The 21,424-nt window shown below is 46.7% G+C and overlaps 1 protein-coding gene across 1 annotated transcript in view; it reads right to left on the reverse strand.

The window, feature by feature from the left end:
* Positions 1-2,513: 2,513 nt before the first annotated feature.
* The window catches only part of LOC127208663 (proton-coupled amino acid transporter 3), a 29,734-nt gene continuing 10,823 nt past the window's right edge, over positions 2,514-21,424 (reverse strand). The window contains exons 5-10 of the mRNA XM_051168171.1: positions 17,118-17,202; positions 14,728-14,946; positions 10,192-10,287; positions 9,241-9,407; positions 4,609-4,778; positions 2,514-2,782 (exon numbers count right to left, since the gene is read on the reverse strand). Of these exons, the coding sequence (XP_051024128.1) occupies positions 2,514-2,782; positions 4,609-4,778; positions 9,241-9,407; positions 10,192-10,287; positions 14,728-14,946; positions 17,118-17,202 (1,006 nt within the window). The remainder of the gene's footprint in view (positions 2,783-4,608; positions 4,779-9,240; positions 9,408-10,191; positions 10,288-14,727; positions 14,947-17,117; positions 17,203-21,424) is intronic.

Below are 21,424 nucleotides of genomic sequence, written 5' to 3' on the forward strand. Positions count from 1 at the left end.
TGTAAACGGGTGATTATGGTGTGGCGCAGCCCTAGCACACACCTGTAGTTCAAGAGCTTTCTGAACACAGGATTTAATAAAGTTAACCCTTGGTCAAGAGGTGAGCAAGAACCCACTGACAGAGAATAGACAGAAAGGAGGGACTTTGAGTTAAAGGGTATTTAAGACAGAAGAAAGGGCTTTTAGCTTTCTCCTCCTGGGCTGTCGGATGAGCTAGCAAGCTTTTGGCCTTGGGCTTTTGGCTTTTTTGGCTTTTGGGGCTTTTAGCTTTTGGTTTTGGGCTTTTTCCTTCAGAATGTGAGATGAGGTCAGCCAGGCTCTGTGCACACTTTCTGAACCTGGTGCTTCAGGGGTACATTCTGAACATAAGGATCGCAGCCACTCTTGGCTCTTGGATTTATGTGATTTTCAGGGTATCAGGGAGCATGCCATACACTTTCTTTTTTTAAAAAAAATTATTTGCTTTTAATTTATAAAGTGTGTGTGTGTGTGTGTGTGTGTGCGTGCGTGTGTGTGTGTGTGTGTCCAGGCACCATAAGCATAACAGTGGACATACCAGTGACACCGTTTGTTTGTTTGTTTGTTTTAAGATTTTTATTTATTATGTATACAGTGCTCTGTCTACATGCCAGAAGAGGGCATCAGATCACATTATAGATGGTTGTGAGCCACCATGTGGTTGCTGGGAATTGGACTCAGGACCTCTAGAAGAGCATTCAGTGCTCTTAACCTCAGAGCCATCTCTCCAGCCCAGTGACACCGTTGAAAGCCATAAGAGGGTCTCAGATCACCTGGAACTGGAGTTACAGGCTGCTATGAGTTGCCTTGACATGGGAGCTGGGAGCTGAACTTGGGTCCCATACAGGAGCAGTGTGGTAGTTTGAATAAAAAAAAAAATGGTCCCTATAGGCTCATTGGGAGTAACACTATTAGGAGGATTAGAGAGGCCATCGTGTGAAGCTGTGAAGGCGGAGCCTGGATTGCCTTAGAGACCCCACAATGTTGGTGATGCCAGAGCTGTGGGATGCCTGCTGAGGAGAGCTGCCAACAGGGAGTGGAACCAGCCCATGAGGGAGAAATATGCTGCAGTCAACAAAGCTGAAAGGTGTTGGAGAGCTGAAGAGTGCTTTGACATCAGATTTGGAGATACAGAATATTGAGTTCGCCCAGCTACTTTTCTGTCTCCCTTTGGTCCAGCATTTCCTCACTACGCTCCCGCCTCCCTTTTGAAGTGGTAATGTTATCCTGTGCCATTATATGTTGAAATATGTAATCTGCTTTTTCATTTTGATTTTACAGGGGGCTACAGTTAAGAGATTGTATAAATCACAGAAGAGTGTTTGAACTCTGGACTTTTAAACAAGTCTGGAACTTATAGAATATGGGGACTTTTGTTTTGTTTTTTTTTCTGAGACAAGGTTTCTCTGTGTAGCTTTGGCTGTCCTGGACTCCCTTTGTAGACCAGGTTGGCCTTGAATTCACAGTGATGTGCCTGCCTCTGCCTCCCGAGTGCTGGGATTAAAGATGTGCACCACGACGCACAGCAACTATAGGAACTCTTGAAGTTGGACTAAATGTATTATCCATTATGATATGGCTAAAAGCATATGGAGTCAGGGAGTGGAATATGGTTGTTTGAATACAAATGGCCCCCATCGGCTCATAGGGAGGGGCACTATTAAAAGGGTGTGGCCTTGAGGAAGTATGTCACTGGGGGGGGGGCAGGTTTTGAGGTTTCAGATGCCCAAGCCACGGCCAGTGGCTCACTCTCTCTTCCTGCTGCACGCAGATCCAGATGTAGAACTCTCAGCTATTTCTTCAGCATCATGTCTCCCTGCACGCTACCATGCTTCCGGCCATGACAATAATGGATTAAACCTCTGAACTGTAAGCCAGCTCGAATTGAGTGCTTTCCCTGTAAGAGTTGCCATGGTCATGGTGTCTCTTCCTAGCAATAGAGACCCTAAGACAAACAGCAGTTGCTGTTAATGATGAGTCATCTCTACATCTCCACTCATTTTGTTTTGTTTCCGCCCACATTGGTTGTGTGTATGTGGTACAAGTAGTTATCAGTGTTAGTGTGTGGACATGTATATGTATGCATATGTGGAGGCTGAGGTTAATATCAGGTGTCTTTTTTTTTCTTTTTGGATTTTTGAGACCAAAGATTTTCTGTGTAGCCCTGACTGTCCTGGACTCACTTTATAGCCTGTCTCCCTGAGTGCTGAGATTAAAGGCGTGTCCTACCACATCCAGCTTTGCCTGGCTTTTTGAAAGTTGATGGTATCAAAGATTTGACCTGATTTGGGTTCCAAGGTACAAAAAAGACTGTGCAAGAAACCCAGAACCAGTAAGCCAGAGCCCTTCAGGGGTAAGCCCGAGTACCCACCTTCTTCCTGGAAGACAAAGAAGCCGCTAATTAACATAGAGATGCTGGGTTCTGATGAACTTGTACAATGAGAATCCAACAGAGGATGGGAGGAAGGAAGAACTATTCAAATAAAAATAGGTAATTATGTGTGGACACTTGTAGAGTTGGCCATGGAAAAGTGGGCCTGCGAGGTCATCTCGTGGAGGGCTTGGTATGTCCCAAATACACACCCCAACAGGCCCAGGATGCTGATCATGATGTCCTTGGCAATGGTCACACAGCTCATGTTCTCAGAGTAGAAAGTGGCAATCTCCAGCAGGGGCGGGATGATGAGGGCCAGCGCGCTGCTGCTCACGGAGCCCACCAGGGAGATGACCAGGTCCAGGCGAGGGATGAGAACAGCTGAGAAACCTGCAGTGAGGGAGGAACAGAGACTCACCGAGTGGGCCTCAAAGAGGGGAGTCCCCAATAAGCATGGCTTTGTAGTTTAAGGATTAGGCCAGGAACTGTAGCTCTTGGACCCTGTCTGGACCCCCAACCTTTCTTTCCTTTTTTTTTTTTGAAGAGAATTCTTGTAGAGAAGAAAGTGTGTGTGTGTGTATGTATGTGGTGTGTGTATGTGTACGTGTGTATGTGGTGTGTGTGTGTGTGGTGTGGTGTGTGCGTGTGTGTGCGTGTGTGTGTGTGTGTGTGTGGTGTGGTGTGTGTGTATGTGGTGTGTGTGTGTGGTGTGTGTGTGTGTGTGTGGTGTGTGTGTGTGTGTGTGGTGTGGTGTGTGTGTATGTGGTGTGTGTGTGTGTGGTGTGTGTATGTGGTGTGTGTATGTATGTGGTGTATGTGGTGTGTGTGGTGTGTGTGTGTATGTGGTGTGTATGTGGTGTGTGTGTGTGTGTGTGTGTGTGTGTGTGTGTATGTGGTGTGTGTGTGTGTGTGTGTATGTGGTGTGTATGTGGTGTGTATGTGGTGTGTGTGTGTGTGTGTGTATGTGGTGTGTGTATGTATGTGGTGTATGTGGTGTGTGTGTATGTGGTGTGTATGTGGTGTGTATGTGGTGTGTGTGTATGTGGTGTGTGTATGTATGTGGTGTATGTGGTGTGTGTGTATGTATGTGGTGTGTGTGTGTGTGTGGTGTGTGTGTGTGTGTGTGGTGTGTGTGTGTGTGTGGTGTGTGTATGTGGTGTGTGTGTATGTGGTGTATGTGGTGTGTGTATATGTGGTGTGTATGTGGTGTGGGTGTGTGCGTGTGTGTGCGTGTGTGTGTGTGTGTGTGTGTGGTGTGGTGTGTGTGTATGTGGTGTGTATGTGGTGTGTGTGTGTGTGTGGTGTGGTGTGGTGTGTAAAGGCCAGAGGAGGGAATCAAGTGTCTTGTTCTATCATCTGTCAATCACTCTCTGCACTATTCCCTTGAGACAGGGCGTCTCACTGAACCTGGAACTAGGCTGGCAGCCAGCACCTTCCCCGCCAATGCTAAGGGTCTCCTCCACCCCATGCTATAATAATCAAACAGCAGACGACCACTGCTTTCATATCTTTGGGTCAAACATCTTTTGCTTTTTTTTTCTCTCCTAGGCACCTCTTCTGACCCTCTTCCTGGAATGTTCCAGAGAAAGGATGGCCTAGCCCTTCTTCCAATGTTTCGTTTCCTAAGCAATGCCTTCTAGATGGATGGGCGGGTGAATGAAGAGGAAAGAGGGAGGAGAAATGAAATAACCCCCAAGTCTTCAACAAATCAACCCCGTTGGGGTTTATCTGCAGTTAAACAGTGACTTGATGACAGTGGGACTTGAGCATACATAAAATGGGAAGGACACAGGCTCTAGGCTATCAAATCCTGTTCTGTCACAGAGCTGCATGATGTGGGGACAGACGGGACTTACTCTCTCTGGTCCATAGCTCCCTCGGTTGGCAGCAATGCTGTGTTGGTGTGAGTGAGTGCTCGGTGTATCAGGATAATGGCCAGTCAGCAGGCAAGTGGCTGAGTGGGAAAGATCCTGCCTCCTCCTGTGAGCCAGTTAGCGATAGTCACTCCCTAAGGTATCGGACTGGGGTTGGCTTATTTATTCCTCATGTGAGAGTTTTCTAAGCCCGTTTTGGGTGAGAAGATGAGAAGGAAGGAGACAAATATCTTGTAGATCACAGAGGCAAGTGGCAGAACCAAGGCTGCTGGGATAGGCGCTGTACTGAGGCATGACACATGTCATAGGTCCGGGTGAATAAGCCCCCTTTTTCCCACTCACAGGTCAGGCAGACCAAGGCTGTGCGCACGGTTAGGTCTACGAACAGAGCCCAGTTCTCAGACACTCTTGAGACAACATAGGGGACTATGATCTTAGCTGGGATGTGAAACTGGAGGGCATAGGTGAAGAAGATGCCAACAGAGTACATCAGCTTGACCGACTGGTACAACCTGCAGATAGAACATTGAAGGGATGTAAGATGCTTTGGGGAAGGTAGCCCAGGACTCATTGGAGGCCTCATGGGTCAGAAGCCAGGGACTGTGGTCAGACTGGATCAGAGAGGACATGGGAGGCCTACGGAAGCACACCTTCCTGGAGGTTCTGAGGCCACGGGGACCTTATGTTTAAAAAATTATAAATTTCATGTCTGTGTGCAGTATAATTCACAATATAGCAGCCACACAGCCAAGACCATCTTCCCTACCCCTGATTCTCACTGCAGTTCCTTCAGTTTCTAGAAATAATCTAGGTATAGAGAAACTTTAAAACAATTTTTTAAATGAGCCAGGCATGATGGTGCATAACTTTAATCCCAGCACTGGGGAGGCAGAGGCTGGCGGATCACTGTGAGTTCAAGGCCAGCCTGGTCTACAAAGTGAGTCCTACAAAGGAAAGCTGCACAAAGAAACCCTGTCTCAAAAAACCAAACCAAAACAAAACAAAACAAAACAACTTTTGTGTGTGTGTGTGTGCGTGTGTGCACGCGCACGTGCGTGAGCATTCTTGTGCACAACGCATATGCTTGCCATGACTCATACGTGGGGGTCAAACGACAACCTCAAGTGTCTGTTCTAGCCGTCTACCATGTCTGGAAGAGCATCTCTCTCATTTTCGTCATTGCTGCATATGTCAGACTAGCTGCACCACAAAATTCCATGGATTCTTCTGTCTCTGCCTATCTCATTTAGGAACTCAGGGATTACAGCTGTGCACCACTGTGCCCAGCTTTTCTATGGGGTTTTGAGGGTCCTAAGTTGACTCTTCATGTTTGCATGTCAAGCCCTGGCACTGAGCCATATGCACAGCCCTGTTCTGACAATCTTAAACAGAAAGTGGGGGAGCCACACATACACCCATAGATGCACGGTGGCACATCTCTATGAATTGTTGACCTGTGTTATTTCATCAAAGATAAGGCTGGGTGTGGTGACACATGCCTGTGATCTCTGCACTTGGGAGGCAGGAGAAGGAGGATTGCTACAAGTTTGAGGCCAGCTTGGTGTGCACAGTGAGTTCCAGGTCGATAAGGCCTATGTGGTAAGATCCTGTCTCAAAACAATACATAAATACTTCTTGTAATTTGCTCCCTGTGTGTGCACATATGCCTGGTACTTCTATTTAACATCACAGAGATTTTTTTGGTTTTTCACCTAGTCAACAGTTAATGAGAAACCTAGATTATTCTGTCTTTTGCCAAGAAAACAATGCAGCAAAGACTGTCTCTACATATCTTTTCATATCTCGGCACACATGATGCATACCCACATACCTCATGTCTGTATACTTAGCATATATGACACCCACCCACATATCCCACATCTGCTTATCCTAGCATAACACACACACACACACACACACACACACACACACACACACACACACCTACATATTCCTTATCTGCACATCAACTTCATAAGTAAAAGTGATTTTTAATTTTTTTTTTTTTTCTTGACACTGGGTCTCATCCTGTGTCGCAGGCTTCAAGGTTGATATGCAGCCAAGAATGACCTCAAACTCCAGATTCGACATCGCAAGTGTTGGGATTAGTGGCGTGAGCCACCACTCTGGTTTATGCAGTGCTAGGAATTGAACCCAGGACTTTGTGTATCCTAGTAAGCACTCAACCATTGAGCTATGCACCACCACCCAGCTCTGATTCTTATTTATTTACTTAGTTTTATTATTATTTTTTTTTGAGACAGGGTTTCTCTGTGTAAGAGCCCTAATTGTCCCAGCCATGCTGGCCTTGAACTCACTGAAGTCCAGACTCCTAAGTGCTGGGATTAAAGACATGCGCCACCACTCCTGGCTACCCAGCTATGATTTTAAACTTCAATGCCTATTGGCATGCTACCCTCTTATCCTAGCCTATGAAGTTCCTAATGGCCAAAATAGTATGCGTGCTCCTGTATGCACATGTGTGTGTAGGCATGTAGAGGTGTCGAGCTGTGACCTTGTTTTTGATGAGGGGGCCTCTTGGTGGGCTGTGGGACTCTCACTGAGTCATGTTTGGCCAGGCTGGTTGACCAGCACACTCTAGGGATTCACCTCCCCAGTGCCAGAATAGCAGACATATACCTCCAAAGACAGACTTTTTTGTTTGTTTGTTTTTTGAGACAGCATTTCCCTGTGTAGCCCTAGCTGTCCTAGACTCACTTTGTAGACCAGGCTGGCCTCGAACTCACAGTGATCTGCCTGCTTCTGCCTCCCAAGTGCTGGAATTAAAGGCGTGCACCACTGCGCCTGGCCAAAGCCAGACTTTTATGTGAGTGTTGAAGGTCAAGCTCAGGCCTCGAGCCGCTGTGGCAAGCACTTAGCTAACTTATTTCCCCAGCCCCAACATTGTAAAATTTTAAACTGGCATTTCTTTTGTATGTTTTGACAATCATTTTGGGTATAAAATTGTGATTTTTGTATACCTATCAACCCCCTCCCCCCCTTTTTTTCTGGAATTGTTGGTGTTTTTATTGGGAAGGCTTGTCTGTTCAAGGCTTCCCTCAAGAGTGAGCTCCTTTTCCCTCTGCTCACGCATACATGCTCACGCATACTGACTGGAGCTCACCGCCCACGCGCGCACATGTTTAGCTCCCACCCCCGCAGTGAAAAGGCTCTGCCAGGGGTAGCTAGAGGAAGCGCAGTCAGACAAGAATCAGAGCAGTATATTAAGATAATATCTCACTCACATAAAAAAGGCAACAACTTCAAAGAATTCCACGTTCAGGATCTCATCGGGTCATTAGCAGGGTACAGCGAGGAGCATGAGGCTGGTGACACTCTCCTCATTTTACTGCTTTGGCTTTGGGAAACATGATTGCCACCATCACTCCATATACCTGAAAGCCCAAGGTTGTAAGGACCATAGCAACAAAAACAGCAAACACAGAGCGTGGGGCATGTCCAGCACTTTTCTAAGTATTTTCTGTGCTGTCCACAGATACTCTGCCAGGGAGTGGAGTAGTTACATCTGTGCTGTTCATCAAAGGTTTCTAGGCCCTTCCCTGGAAAGTCTGACAGGAGGGCTGCCTCTTTTAGCTCATGTTAGGAGTTTAAGGTGCTGCTGCTTGGGAAAGGCAGGAGGCGTTCAATGGCTCTGTCATGACAACCAGCAACACCCTGGAGTGTGGTCCGTCCATCAGAATGAGAGCCCCGGGGCCATCCCATAAAAGATTGGTGTGAACAAAGGGTTAAGCACTCATGTGACAGCACCATGAAGCTGTCCTGACTGATACAAAGAGGCACGCGTGTAAGCCTTACTGTGCAAAAGGGTTGGAGGCTCACCCACAGCAGTGGAGGAAGCAGCACGTAGATCCTATTAGCTTTGGGACATATACTTAGTCACTAGGAGTCCAACACCTCCTCTAGAGGTCCCGCCTACGGACATTGCCTGGATGGATGGGTGAAAGAATGGATGATCGAAGGCTGAGTTCCAGCTGGGAATGCCCAGTGGCCTAAGTAGCAGTCCAATGTGGTACATGCCTAAAATTATTTATTTATTTATTTATTTATTTTTACCAAGGTGTGGTAGGCATGCCTGTAATCTCGGCACTTGGGAAGCACAGACAGATTGGATGAGCCCAAGACTAGCTTTGGTTACAAAGGAAGTTTGAGGTTATCCTGGGCTATATGAGAAGTGAGACTCGCCCCCCCTCCCTTTTTTTTTTTCTAGACAGGGTTTCTCTGTGTAGCCTTGACTGTCCTGGACACACTTTGTAGACCAGGCTGGCCTAGAACTTGAGCGATCCGCCTGCCTCTGCGATTAAAGGTGTGCATCACCGTGCCTAGCTACGTGAGACCCTATCTTAAACATTTTAAAATTGTTGTTAATTATTCAATCTAGAATCTCAGACAATCTGTACAAATGCTCCACTGTGGAGCCTTCAATTTCTGTTTCCTTGACAGCCCTTACATCACTCATCTTAGGACCTTTGCATTTTAGGACTAAACTTAGACTCAAGTCTCCACTCTCGGTGTGAGCTGGAAAGATCACTGAAGGCCTCTAATGCTGATATCCGTATTTGTTCCATGGAATCCTCAATGATAATGCTGGATGCTGCTGTGAGATACTGAGATGGAGCACAGTGCTAAGTTATCAAACTCACCCATGATCATAATTAACACACTGTCAACAGTTCTTTTCTTCGGCTAAACCTAATTCTTCCATGTGCGCCTACGTGAGCCTGCCGGTGTGAACCTGCCACGTGAGCCTGCCGGTGTGAACCTGCCACGTGAGCCTGCCGGTGTGAACCTGCCACATGAGCCTGCCGGTGTGAACCTGCCACGTGAGCCTGCCGGTGTGAACCTGCCACGTGAGCCTGCCGGTGTGAACCTGCCACGTGAGCCTGCCGGTGTGAACCTGCCACGTGAGCCTGCCCCCACGCTTCCCTGTCCCACTTGAGGCAGGCAGGTTCCTACCAGCAATTGGGCAAGTTGAGAGTGATGCTGGCCTGAGTGTCTGAGCCAAACTTCATGTAGCCCAGGGTCCCCAGGCAGATGTAGAGGAAGATGACAAAGGACATCCCCAGATACAGTACGGCAGGAAACTGTTGTGGATTCTTCATCTGGTTTTTGAGAGGCAGAACCTGGAAGTAGAGGGTTTGGGAAAGACAAGGAAAAAAGTGGCCGTGGTAGATTCCCTTATAAGCACAGGTGTTCTCCTGGTGGACAGACTCAGCAGCCTTTACAAGGCTACATCAGCACATCACCACTTCACATGGTTACACCCTCCACACAGCCACGCCCTCTCCCAGCCACCCCACCTCCTGAGAGCTGTACCAAGTGGGCATGCCTTTCTTTCTTTCTTTCTTTCTTTTCTTTCTCTCTCATTCTTTCTTTCCATTTTTCCCCCTGAGACAGGGTTTCTCTGTGTAGCCTTGGCTGTCCTGGACACACTGTAGACCAGGCTGGTCTTGAACTTACATTGACCCTCCTGCCTCTGCCTCCCAAGTGCTGGGATTACAGGTGTGAGCCAATACCCCCAAGCTAAGCATGCCTTTCTATATCATTATCTCATGTGGCCACGCTCTCCACATCATCACATCAGCTTTATGGCCACACCCCTCCACATGGCCACACCCCCTCCATATGCTCCCTCCCCCTTCATCTTGTTTCATGCTTGCTGTTGTCCCAACACCGTGCTCAGTGTGGGCTGATTAGTAAATTCGACACCTTTGTCTTTGTCTTGGGAACTTGAGGTGTGGTCTGAGTGGGAGGTACCCAACTTTCCCTTCACCAGGAAAGACAGGCAGGCAGGTTCCTACCGGCAACTGGGCAAGTTGAGAGTGATGCTGCACTGCCCACAGCTCTGCTAGGGTGACATGGGGAACCATAGCTGGCCCTTCTGTGGGGGCACTTCATCCTTCTTACCATCCCCACGCCTTCAAAGGTGAAGATGGCCGTGCCAAAGAACAACAAGAAGGTTTTCCAGCTGGCAACCAAGGGCAGGCTGCTGTGCCGTGGGAGCTCCTGAAAGAGAGGGACGGCACCGGCTTTGCCATGGGGGAAGTCATCTCACCTCATGCCTGGTGACAGAGATAGTGTAAAGAGCCGTGGGTCTTATCTTTTAAAAAGTGTGTTAATTAAGTAGTTTATTCTGAGACAGAGCTGTGTGCCCAGGCTATGTGCCCAGGTCTAGGCTGACCTTGAACTCTACCTGTCCCTGAGGGAGATCTTGAATTCCTGATCCTCCTGTCTCTACCCCCACCACATCCCTGCCCCCCCTCCACCTCATCCCTGCACCCCGAGTGCCGGCATCCTAGGTGTGCACTATCAGGTGTGGTTTTGTGTCCTGCTGAAGATGGACCCGCCCCCCCCCCAGGTCCTCCTGCATGCTAGGCCAGCTCACTTAGCCACATCCTCACTCTAGCTTATTTACATTAATGTTTTATGGCAACAGCAAATTTCCCATATAGTCATTTTTACCCACTGGGTATATTCACTCTGTGACATTGTCGCCACTACTGCTCATCCCCAGAACGTTCTTATCAACCCAAACGGGAACTCTAAATGATTCTTTGCCCTCCACTTCTTAAACATCTGTGTATGTTCTATCTAGATGAACAAGACTGTTCTAAGCACTTCCTGTGAGTAGGAGCTTGTAACTTTTGTGCCTGGCTTATTTCATTTGGCTTATTGTCTTTTAAGGTTCATGCAGATTGTAGCTTTTATTAGAATCTCATTCCTGGGCCTGGAGAGATGGCCCCAAGGCCCCTCTTCTAGAGTTCCCAGAACTCACATCAGGTACCTCACAACTGCCTGTAACTCTAGCTCCACGCATTCTGACACCCTCTTCTGGACACACACACACACACACACACACACACACACACACACACACACAGCGGAGAGACAAAAAAAAATTTAAAAACCCTCTTAATATCTTTAGTGCTAAGCAATACTCTTCTTTGTTTTCTTTTTTGAGACAGGGTTTTCTCTGTGTAATAGCCCTGGCTGTCCCGGACTCACTTTATGGGCTAGAACTGGCCTGGAACTCAGAAAGATCAGTTTGCCTCTGCCTCCTGAGTGCTGGGATTCAAGGTGTGCACCACCATGCCTGGCCTAAGTAATATTCTATTCTGTTTCTCCCCACTCTTTTTATGCAGTTGTTTGTCTGTTCTTCAGCTGGTGCACTTGGGACCTTCTACCTGGAGGCGGTGGGAAATCTCATCTTCAGTGTGGATCAGGCAGAAGAGTGGGAGAAGGAAATTGCCCAAGGCTACTCTGCAAGCTGCTCTCACAGCCCAGGTAAGGGTGCTTGTCCTCTGCTCCTGTCCTTTAACGCCTCTTTCCCAGCGTCCCCCTGGGGCTGTGCAGTCTGCCAGCTGGCATAGTAGCCACCGTAGCTACGGGGAGTGATAATATATTTGTGTCACTTATCAGGTAGCCCAAGCTGGCCTCAGACTTGCTCTGTAGCCATGGAAGGAGTGATTCATAATAGTTCTAGTTAGGTAGAATAAAGGCTTCTCAAAGACATCTTCATCGTAATCCCAGGAACCTGTGAGCAGACTATGCTACTTCTTTATGTATTTATTGGCCTGGTCTATCTATGTAGCCCTGGCTACCCTGGAACTCACTATGTAGACCAGGTTTACCTCAAACTCACAAAGATCTGCCTGCCTATACTTCCCAAGTACTGAGGTTAAAGGTATGTGCCACCCAACTGGTCAGATGATGATGGTGATGATGATGATGGTAATGATGATGATGATTTTAGTTAGTAGACCAAGCTATCTTCCTGTCTTAGCTGCCCAAGTGCTAGAATTATAGGTGCATGCCACCACACTTGGCTAGAAATCAGAGTTTTCAAAAGAACTTTAGGATGTTAAGCTGATGACCTTACACAAGAAGATGACCCTGGATTATCTGAGTCAGATAAGGGCCCTTAAAAGATGAATAAATTGCTACCAAGAAGAGACTTGATACCCTATGATCATATACAGGGGGAGGAGGTCCCCCTCAGTCACAGTCATAGGGGAGGGGAATAGGGTGAAAGTGGGAGGGAGGGAGGAATGAGAGGATACAAGGGATGGGATAACAATTGAGATGTAATATGAATGAATTAACAAAAAATTAATTTTAAAAAGATGAATAAATTTTTAAAAAGAGGAACAGAGGAATGGACGAGGAAACAAGATTCAAGCATTAGAAGACTCTGCCTACTGTTGCTGGCTTTAACCATGGAAGGGCCATGGGCCAAGGCATGCTTAGAAAGAAAAGAAAGCAGGCTCTCTATTAGAACCTCTGGGAAAGGACATAGCCCTGAGGATTAGCTCAGCGAGACCTTCAGCACCATAGATGAAAGAAATCTGTGCCATTTTTGAGCTGGGGATGTAGTTTAGTTGGTAGGGCACTTGCCTAGCATGCATAAAGACCTGAGTTTGATGCTCAGCTCTGCATAAATCCAAATGTGGTGACACACGCCTGTAAACCCAGCTCTTGGGAGGGAAAAGCAGGAAGATCAGAAGTTCAAGGTCCCCTTCCAATACTTAGGAAGTTTGAAGCCAGAGGGCGTGGTAGTACGTGCCTTAATCCCAGCACTCCAGAGGCAGAGGAGGTGGATCTCAGTGAGTTCGGGGGCTAGCCTGGTCTACAAAATGAGTCCAGGACAGCCAGGCTGTTACACAGAGAAACTCTGTCTCAAAAAAAGCAAAACAAAACAAACAAACAAACAAAAAAAAAAAAAGCAAAAAACCCAAAAGAAGCCTGAAGCCAGAATAGGTTTTTTATGAAACTCTGTTTTCAAGAAAAATACCTTGAAACCAAAGAAAATGAGCCAAAACAAAAATAATACAAAAAAAAAAAAAAAAAAAAAAAAAAAGTCTAGCCAGGTGGTAGAATGCCTAAGAGGCACAAAGCCCCACATTCAATCTCCAGCACAGTATGAGTTGGGTGTCATGTGCATGTCTGTAAGCCTGGCACTCAGGAAGTAGAGACAGGAGGATAAGACACTCAAGGTCATCCTTAGCTAGAAAGACAAAGCCCAAACTTTCCAGATTTGTGGTTATTTGCTATAGCAGCAAGGAGACAGTAATATAACCCCAGACTTTCATGACCAAAGAAATGAAGTGGCAACAGTGGAATGTTAGTATGGCCAGTGATGGGAGGTAAACCAGTTGGCCCAGTCAGAAAGATCGGCTCGCCTGCTGCTTCTACTCCTCAGTGTCTTTTCTGGAAAACAAGATAAAGATGGTATTTTGCAGTTGTTTTATTTCAAAGATCCAGGAGATTGTAAGGCCCTTGGGACCGAGTAGATCAAATTCCTTTACCACCTTTCTCTCTCTCTCTCTCTCTCTCTCTCTCTCTCTCTCTCTCTCTCTCTCTCTCTCTCTCTCTTTTAAAACCTTTTACATGATTTACTTTATCAGGGAGTGGCAGGATGGACATGTGGATATCAAAAGACAACTGTTGGGAGTCAGCCCTCTCCTACCACTCTGTGGATTCTGGGGACGGAACTCGGGTCCTCAGGCTTGGTGGCAAGTGCCTGAGCCATCTAGCCAGCCCTACATATTTCCTGTCCACTGACCAAGTGCTGTATGTCCCGTGCGTGTTTTGTGTGTGTGAGCACTCGTGTGCTCACTCATGGTGTCTATGTGTAGGTGTGCATGCACCCATGCCGGTGCCTGTGGAGGCCAGAGGTGGATATCTGATGCCTTCCACATCATTCTTTAGAGTCTCTCTCTCTCTCTCTCTCTCTCTCTCTCTCTCTCTCTCTCTCTCTCTCGCTCTCTCTTTCTTTTGTTTGTTTGTTTTGTTTGGAGACAGGGTTTCTCTGTGTAGCCTTGACTATGCTGGACTCGCTTTGTAGACCAGGCTTGCCTCGAACTCACAGCGATCCACCTGCCTCTTTGGAGTCTCTTATTGAACCTGGCCATTTCAGTTAGACTGTCTGGCCAGTGAACCCCTATCCCCCACCCACCTTTCACTCTCTCAGTCCTGGGGTTACATGTGTGCTCCATTGTGCTAGGCTGTCATGTGGATACTGGGGATGGGAACCCAGGTCCTCGTGCTAGGGCCTTTATGCACCGAGCCCTCTCCCCGTCTCTCGACTGTGGTATTTCTTGTATTTGCTGAACTGACAGAAGTGGGACAACCTTCTTTACCTCTAGTTGTTGAGTCACAAAATCCCCAGCTTCAACACTGGATCACAGAAGGCATTCGGCAACTAAATTCCTAGTGACTCACTGTTACTGGACATGACCTTGATGCTGAAGATGAGCGTGCTGATGATAATGATGCTTAGCTTTTTACAGCTCATGAGACAGAAGTATTTCTAGAAATTACCTAAGCTCAAAGCAGGGACCTGGCCACCTTCCTCAACTTCACCATCCCACCATGCCCATACCCCCTGCCGTGCCTCAGAAGCCTTGGACCCCGACCCCCTTCTGTGTGGTTTCAGACACAGACCTGGACGAGATACTCAAAGATCAGAGCCAGGCTGCCCAGGGTGGTGATGGTGGCCAAGGTGGAGAAGATGGACAACACCCGTGCATTCTGGACAAGCACCAGCAGGATGAGGAAGGGCAGGATGGTGAGCATGTAGAAGCGAGCATCCAGGACAGGGGTCATCACGAGGCTCTGCCTGGGCTGGCAGATGTTGGAGGTGAAGTGAGCTTCTTCTATGATCTGCCGAAGGGACACAGTGACAGGCAGTACATCAATCGTGAGTCACTGAGAGTCATTTCAATTAGGATTTCAGCTGATCAGCTGAGCCTAGGTGATTTCTAGAATCTGCCTCAGAAAGATATTATTCATGACTTATGTGAAATTTCAATACAGCCAGATGTCTTTAAGAACTTTTTTTTTTTTTAAATTTGGTCGGGTGTAGTGGCGCATGCCTTTAATTCCAGCACTCGGGAGGCAGAGGCAGGCAGATTGCTGTGAGTTTGAGCCCAGCCTAGTCTACAAAGTGAGTCCAGGACAGCCAGGGCTACACAGAGAAACCCTATTTTGAAAAACAAAACAAAAAATAATAATAATAATTAATTAAAACATTTTTTAAGGGGATTGAGAAATGATTCAGTGGTTAAGAACACTGGTTGCTCGTACAGAGGCCCTGAGCTCAATTCCCTGTACCCATATGGTGGCTCACAGTTCCAGGAGTACCAACACCTTCTGACTCCCATGGACATTTAGTGCACATACATACGTGCAGGAAAAACATTTATACATTTAAAAATAAAATAAACAATTCCTTAAAACATTTTAAAAGATTTATTTAATTTTATCTGTATGAGTTTTTTCCCCTGTATGTAGGTAACTGCATCATGTACATGCCTGGTGCTGGAAGAGGTCAAAAGAGGGAATCAGATCCCCTGAAGCTGGAGTTACCAATGGCTGTGAGCCACCACCACAGAGGTTCTGGGAGCCAAGGCCAGGTCTGGCAATAGATGCTCTTAATGTCTGGGCCATCTCTCCAGCCCCATAGGTGAGGGTATTCTGTACGTCTGTGCATTTATGCATGTGTGTTCCTGGTGGTGGTGGGGCTTCAGAGGACAAAATCAGTATTATTCCTAAGGTGTTACCCACATCATCATCATCATTATTATTATTATTATTATTATTATTATTATTATTATTATATGTGCATTTGTGTTTTGCCTGCATGTATGTCTGTATGAAGGTGTCAGATCTTGAAGTTACAGACAGTTGTGAGCTGCCATGTGGGTGCTGAGAATTGAACCCAGGTCCTTTGGAAGTGCAGCCAGTGCTCTTAACCACTAAGCCATCTCTCCAGCCCTGCCTACTTTGTTTTTTGTTTTGTTGTTCTTGTTTTTGAGACAGGGTTTCTTTGTGTAGCCTTGGCTGCCCTTGACTCCCTTTGTAGACCAGGCTGGCCTCGAACTTACAGTGATCCGCCTGCCTCTGCCTCCTGAGTGCTGGGATTTGAGGCACCCAGCTCTCCACTTTGTTTGTTTTTTGAGACAGGTCTCTCATAAGCCTGGTACTGGGCAAGTGAAGCTTGGCTGATCATCCAGTGAGCAGAGGGTTCCCATCTGTCTCTGCCTCCAAAACACTGAAATTACAGCTGCAGGCCACCAAGCCCAGCTCTTTTTAAGTGTGGGTCATTGGAGATGGAGCCCAGGCCCATGTGCTTGCAAGACAAGTGATTTGCTGACTGAGCTATGCCTTCACCCCTTACTTTTTGAGACCGGTTCTCATGTGTCTGACACTGGCCTCCGACTTGCTATGTAGGCAACAATGACCTTGGACTTTTGACTAGTGTGCTTCTACCTTCCAAATGTTGGCATTACGGAGATGAACCACTGTGTCTGGCTTTGGGTATCCTGCATATTATTTGGCAAACCTAGCTGCATTATCTGTAGTGCGTGTGATTCTGATAATCAGACATGCTGGGTGCCACAAAACCCAAAGGCCCAACGGTCTTTTTGTCTGATAGACAATCTCTTCTTCCCTGTGAAGTGGTGACATTTCCCCCCTTCACGTGACTAGAAATGAGTTTCAATTACATAAGTACATCCTTTATAGATGATAGTGGTCGAAGTGGGGCTGGGCTGGGAAGTCCCTCTGTCACACCGCTCACTGCTTTTCTTGGCTGTCTGGGTGTGCAGCTCAACCTCACAAGCCATTAAAAAAAAAAAAAAAGGCTCTGATTGGCTTGTCTCAAGTTAGGAGTGTGATGAGGGGAGGGTGACAGCTTGCTAGACATCTTGGATGTGACAATCTGAGAAGCTTCATGGGATAAAGCCAAATGGCTTTGGCTTTGCTCTGGTCTGCCGGCCCCAGCATTGGGAGGGCTGTTCCCTTTCCACCCTGCCCAGAAGAGCCCTCTTTACCTGTTGTAAATTGTCTGCCATAAACATGAAATACACGCTGCAGAAGCCCAGCTGAGTGACAATCAACAGGAAGCTCACAACATACCTGGGGGAGGAAAAGGATAGATGGATGGATAGATAATAGTTTGTTTTTTGAGATAGGTGTTGCCCAGGCTGGCCTGTGCTTAGCCACGTAGCTAAGTGTGACCTTGAACTCCTGATTTTCTGGCTTCTGCCCTGATAGTGCCAGCATCACCACAGCCAGCCATATCCATATACTCTAATGAAATTTATTTGTAGTTACCTTTGGCCCCAAATTACATTTTGGAGATACACACACACACATACATGTCTTTATCTGGATATATTCATATATATTCATTCTGGATACACACACACACACACACACACACACACACACACACACACACTCCGAATCATTTCAGTGATAATTTCAAAAGTCATGAAACACCTACCTGAAATAACTCAGGCAGATTTCCTTAATCCCTGATAGACAGAAATCAACTAGTATCAAATATGTAGTCTATATTTTAGATATCTTGATTATCTCACAAATATATTTTTTGGGGGGTGGGGGGTGGGGGTGGGGAGCATGTTCTCATGTAGGCAAGGCTGGCTTCAAACTTCCTGTATAGTTCTGGCTGCCCTTGAATTCCTGACTCTCCTGCCTCTGTCTTCCAAGTGCTGAGATTGTAGGTATGGCTTTAACTTTCTTTTTTTTGTTAAAAATATTTCCAAAGCTGTATGTTATGTTTGGATGTACCTCTTTAGTCCTTCCCCTCGCCCCAATGTGGACTATTTTTGCATGAGGATACACCTGTTTTATATTAGTCATTTTGGAGAATTCAGGCTGGCCTTCTTATAAACTGCACATGGTGTGTTTGTGTGACTATTTCCTCCAGATTAGACTCCAGGAAGCACTTTGGGCAGATGACAAAGGCAGCAACATGTACAAGTAACTTTCATTGGCCTGCTGCAGTTGTCGTCTCTGAGGCGTCCTGCTTAACAAGCTCACCCTTTCTTGTCTTCCTGAGCGCTGAGCTGGCTGGTTCAACTCGGCTGTTCTGGCTCACACTCCTCTCCCAGCTGATTTATTCAATCTGGCTTCTCTCTCAGCCCTGGAATTGTTCAGCTAGGCCTCAAACTAATTTAAATAATCTGTTCTAATCTTCTGGCTCCTTCTCATTCTCTGGCTTGTTCCGCCCTCAGCCTCTCTCTGTAAAACTCTCCTGGCAAAGCCGCCTCGTCTCTCTCACTCTCTGCATTGCTCATAAGTAGCTTCTGTTTCCTCTCTCTTCTCTTGAGAGTTGAGTGTAGCCTAATCTGTCAAATCTTCCTCTGATTGGTCATCTTTTTTGCCACTCAATTAGACAGCACTTTGTTTGTTTTTTGGTGGTTTGTTTTTCAAGACAAGGTTTTTCTGTAGCCCTGGCTGTCCTGGACTCGCTTTGTAGACCAGGCTGGTCTCGAACTCACAGAGACCCACCTGCCTCTGCCTGCCTGAGTGCTGGGATTGAAGATATGGGCCATAACAGTTGGTTTAGACATCACTTTCAAATTTGGGTGCTTCCTTCTACAAACTAACTTTACTTTCATTGTTTGGGATTCAAGGGTTGTACCACAGGCATGGACCTAAGCTTTTCTTTACCTAAAACTTGCTCTATACCAGGCTAGCCTGAACTCAGATCTGCTTGCCTCTGTCTCCTGGATTAAAGGCACGTTTCCACTCCAGCCTGATCACACAGACCTGGAAGGTCTTTGGATGTGACCTCTTGCCAGAACAGGGATGTTCTGAACTAAAATTCCTCTACAGCAACACTCTGTTCCTCTTTCAACACACTGGAATGGGAGGCAATGGTCTCTTGTCCTGTGGCTTTCAGATCTCTTGTCATACATGTACCCCTCACATCCAAGGCTTTACAATTTAATGACATCCCCATTATAAAGTTGGTTCTAGGCAGGCCTATGCGTTGCACTTTATTACAACTCTTAAATTTGGAAAGTTACCATATTTTTTCTACTCTGTGGGCTTTTGTTTGATGTTTGCTTGCTTGCTCTTGGCTTTATGGTACTGGGGATTGAACTCAGGACTGACTTCATGTGTACTCGGCAGGTGCTCTACCATTGATCACATCCCAGTCTTGTTTTCCTTTTTATTTTATTTTATTTTTTTCTTGCAACTTTTTACTTTTTTGGTGGTAGCTGCAGTCGGCAGAGCATCTGTCCAGCTGGCATATCCTGTTTCCTAGGCTTGGCTGGCTTTCTTGTGTATCATTTATCTTGGCCTTCCATCCTTGGGTGGTTTTTTTGGGGGGTGGGGGTGGGGGTGGGGTGGGGGTGGGGGAGCTGACCTCAGGTCAAAAGGTGTAGATTAGATGACATTCCTTCCCTGATTTTCCTGGTAAGAGAATTTCAGAGCGGATCCTTATGTCCTCTGTTCTATCACAAGACACGGGCTGTGGCATGCGCTGCTAGGGGCTCAGCTTGGCACCCTGGGCAGGGGTCACCACTGAACCCTCATTTATAAGGTTCCCCAGTAGCTTTCTGTCTAAAGGCTGAGCATCCATCAGTGACCACTACCTTTGTGGGGCAGAGCAACTCTTAATCAGGCCTCTGAGTTTTACTCAGTGCACTGAAAATGAAGACTTGGCTGGTTGAAGTGAGACAGCTGTCTCCAGTATTTCCAAATCTCTGGGGTTTTTTGTTTTTTGTCTTTTTTTTTTTTTCCAAGCCAGAGTTTCTCTGTGTTACCTTGACTGTCCTGGAACTCACTCTGTAGACCAGGCTGGTCTTGAACTCAGAGATCTGCCTGCCTCTACCTCCCAAGTGCTGGGTTTAAAGGTGTGCGCCACCACTGACTGGCTCAGTTACTGATCTCCAAAGAAATGAGACAAGGCAATCCTGGTGGGTGGAAAGTAGACATCTTGCGTTCTAGTCTTTGCCTTTGCTCTGACACTAAACTATGTGGCTTTGAGCAACTCGGTTGTCTTCTCTGAGCTGTCTACTTTTCCACCTCCACAGGCATGGATACAGTGACCTCCGAGAGCTGTTACTGCCCTATATGTCCACTTGAGACGCCGTCAGGCACAGATCCTGACCTCATCTGCCTGATGTCTAGAACAATTCCTGATTGGCAATAGGTGTTTGATTGAGGAGCCTGAGGTAGGTGGTGTGGAAGGGAATGCAGCTGGGAAGGTGTTGACTAACTGCTTATGCGGAAAGACTGTCAGAGAAGGTCACATGGAGGGGTCTTCAGACGTCTTTGTTCCACCATTATCAAGGTCTTTTGTACCTTTGACATGTTTGTTTTATTGTGAAAGCTTCTCATCACCCCGTTTTTCTAGGACAGTATAATCTCACTGTGGAGTCCTACTCAAGATTGATAAGGTGATATGACAAGCTCAAACAGAAAAGCATTTGAACACCACCTGTGTATATGTGCGTGCGTGCGTGCGTGCGTGCGTGCGTGTTGTGCATTTGTTTTTTGTTTGTTTGGTTTTTGGGTTTTGAGGTTTTTGAGACATGCACTCTCAAGTGAGTGGTGATAAAGCTATAACACAGGGCCTCCAGCTGTGCTGCCAGGCTTCATGCCTAGCCCTTTTAAAATCCTGGCACAAGGGTCTCCCTACATCACTGAGTATTGATTTCAGGCAGGCTTTAAGCTCTGGGTATTTCTGACAGCCTTCTGGGAAGGTGGCTGTCCTAGCTTCCTCTGTTGCTTTGATAAAACACTCTGATCAAAAGCAAAACTGGAGAGGAAGGGGTCAATTCCATCTTACATCCTCCCCACCCCCACCCCCCCCCACACCCATCCCCAGCTCATAGCCCTTTACTAAGGAGAGTCAGGACTGGCCCACAAGGTAAGACATTGAAGCAGAACTCATGGAAGAAAGCTTCTTACTGGCTTGCTCTTAAGTTCATGCTTAACTAGCTTTTTCTTTTCTTTCCTCTTTTGGCTTTTCAAAATAGGGTTTCTTTGTGTAATAGCCCTAGTTCGCCTAGCCTCACTCTCTGGACTAGGCTGACCTTGAACTCACAGAGATCTGCTTGTCTCTGCCTCCTGACCCAGAGAATGGTGCTGTTGGCTAGAGCCTACTCCATCAGTTAACCATCAAGACAGTTACCCACAAGCCAATCTGATCTGGGCAATTTCTCAATTTAGGCTTTCCACTCAGATGACTCTGGCCTGTGACAAATTGACAATTAAAGCCAACTAAAATGGCGGCACATCAAGTTTGTGCTACCAGAACTGGGTTATCATTAACTTGTTATCAAACAAGGTGTAACAGGCCAAAAGTTTCTCCATC

Source organism: Acomys russatus, chromosome 25 (genome assembly GCF_903995435.1).
Source record: "Acomys russatus chromosome 25, mAcoRus1.1, whole genome shotgun sequence".
Classification (NCBI taxonomy): Eukaryota; Metazoa; Chordata; class Mammalia; order Rodentia; family Muridae; genus Acomys; species Acomys russatus.